Source organism: Austrofundulus limnaeus, unplaced genomic scaffold (assembly GCF_001266775.1).
Source record: "Austrofundulus limnaeus strain Quisiro unplaced genomic scaffold, Austrofundulus_limnaeus-1.0 Scaffold287, whole genome shotgun sequence".
NCBI classification, from domain to species: Eukaryota; Metazoa; Chordata; class Actinopteri; order Cyprinodontiformes; family Rivulidae; genus Austrofundulus; species Austrofundulus limnaeus.
In genome coordinates, this window is record NW_013952689.1 from 577,677 (window position 1) to 579,541 (window position 1,865).

At 38.0% G+C, this 1,865-nt stretch overlaps 1 protein-coding gene across 2 annotated transcripts in view; it reads left to right on the forward strand.

Moving 5' to 3' along the window:
- Positions 1–1,865, forward strand: part of rmnd1 (required for meiotic nuclear division 1 homolog) — a 10,606-nt gene that overhangs the window by 1,402 nt on the left and 7,339 nt on the right. For both annotated transcript variants that reach the window (XM_014021309.1, XM_014021310.1), the window contains 5 exons: positions 680–755; positions 1,018–1,057; positions 1,129–1,229; positions 1,308–1,414; positions 1,490–1,554. In XM_014021309.1, coding sequence (XP_013876763.1) covers positions 680–755; positions 1,018–1,057; positions 1,129–1,229; positions 1,308–1,414; positions 1,490–1,554 — 389 coding nt within the window. The remainder of the gene's footprint in view (positions 1–679; positions 756–1,017; positions 1,058–1,128; positions 1,230–1,307; positions 1,415–1,489; positions 1,555–1,865) is intronic.

Below are 1,865 nucleotides of genomic sequence, written 5' to 3' on the forward strand. Positions count from 1 at the left end.
GTTCTTGTGTGATACCTGGCCATCATTTGGGACTGAACCAGCTGATATTAACTTGTACTGACAAGGGGCAGGCTTGCTTTCAAATTACTGAGAGAGTTCATTCAGCTGGTGTGTTGGCTTTCCATGCCTTTTTACACCTCCCTTTCTTCATGTGTTCAATACTTTTTCCCTGTGCCATTCCACATTATTACAAATAACTTAATTTCTGGACATTTATGGTTTGATTTCTTTGGGTTGTTATCGACATCTGTTGAAAATTTCATGTCATTAGCACCTCTAGTAATATATTTATTGAGAAAAATGGTGACATGTTCAATACTTATTTTACTTGCTGTATCTCTTGAGCAAATACATATTTTTTTACATATCAGATCATCTGCACTTTTCTCATCTTTAATTTAAGCCACATTTTATAGAAATCATATAAGAAATGAGGGTGCTATGAATATTTTTGTGACAGCCTGACGCACCTCCCACATTGAAACTCGACTGTTTTGTTGACCTGACTCAATGCATAGCAATGGCTCCTGTGCTGCACACGATAAGTCACGTGATGTCCAATCCAGTAATACAGATCAATGGGTGGGACTCCTGCAGGGCTTCAGTCCAGCTGTGGACAAAAAGCTGTGAGGGACGGAGTCTGGAGAACTTTTTTCTGACTGTCATGTTTTTATTTCAGATGCCTCAAATGTTCTGGTGATCAGCACCGACAGGACAGCTAAACCAGACGACAGCGCTCTCATCGTTTTCTTCAGGTTCAAACAAACAACTTTGTCTACTAACTTTGTCTTTGTCAACTTTGTCAAACTTTAATAGTGTGATTTTAATGACCGGTTATACATTTTAATTATTTCACCTATTTATTTTAGGGAATTTTGATCTTTATTATGTCCTGGTATTTAAAAAAATGACTGTTCTAACTTTCAAAGCATTCAGTTTAGCTCCAGTTTTTGAAAACAAACTGGTCGATATGATTCTAAATAAAACTTATTTTGATGTTTTCACTCTGAACTTCAGGGAAGGATCAGTGGTTTTCTGGAATGTTGAGGAGAAAATGGTAAACACAATCTAAAAGTTTCAAACTGAAATTCTTTTTTAATGAAAATAATTAGTTTTCTGTGCAAACAGATGAAAAGTATTTTGAGATTGTTGGAGCATCATGAGATCCAGCCGTATGAAGTGGCTTTAGTACACTGGGAAAACGAGGAGATCAACTACACTGTTGGAGAGTAAGATCGTCTCTGCTGTCACTGCTTTTTATTTACTGTTTTAGATACTGTTTGATTTTTAAAACTGTTTGTCCTCAGAGGAAACACAAAGCTGGAGAGAGGCACGTTTATTCTGAGTGATGAGACTGATCGACAAGAGGCCGTTCTGGAAAAATTTGCATTTTCAAACGCTCTGTGTTTATCTGGTAAGATCCTACAGATACTGCAGAGATTTAGTCTTTTTCTTTTTTGTTTCAGCTCCACTCTGTTTTGTTTTCCAGTGAAGCTGGCCATCTGGGAGGTGGCGTTAGACGACTTTGTGGAGTCAATTCAGTCCATTCCAGAGGTACAGTGGAGAGAAGGAAGAGATCTGTTAAAGGAGCTGAAACTGTGTTAGAACAGTCAGAACTAAAGGCCCTGTCACACTACAACGTTTTGGACAATTTAGGCCAAATTATGGAAATTTTAAAGACATCTACTTTGAAGATGGAATTTAAAAAATCAACTGGAACCCTCTTTTAGGCATGTACCATAGACTTAAATATATAAATCACTAGACTGAGCCCCGCCATCCCGTCCACAGGTAGTGTCTGTGACATCATGGAGGAGCAGAAACAGACCAAACAGACAACAGCTCACAGCAAACATAGAAACTAA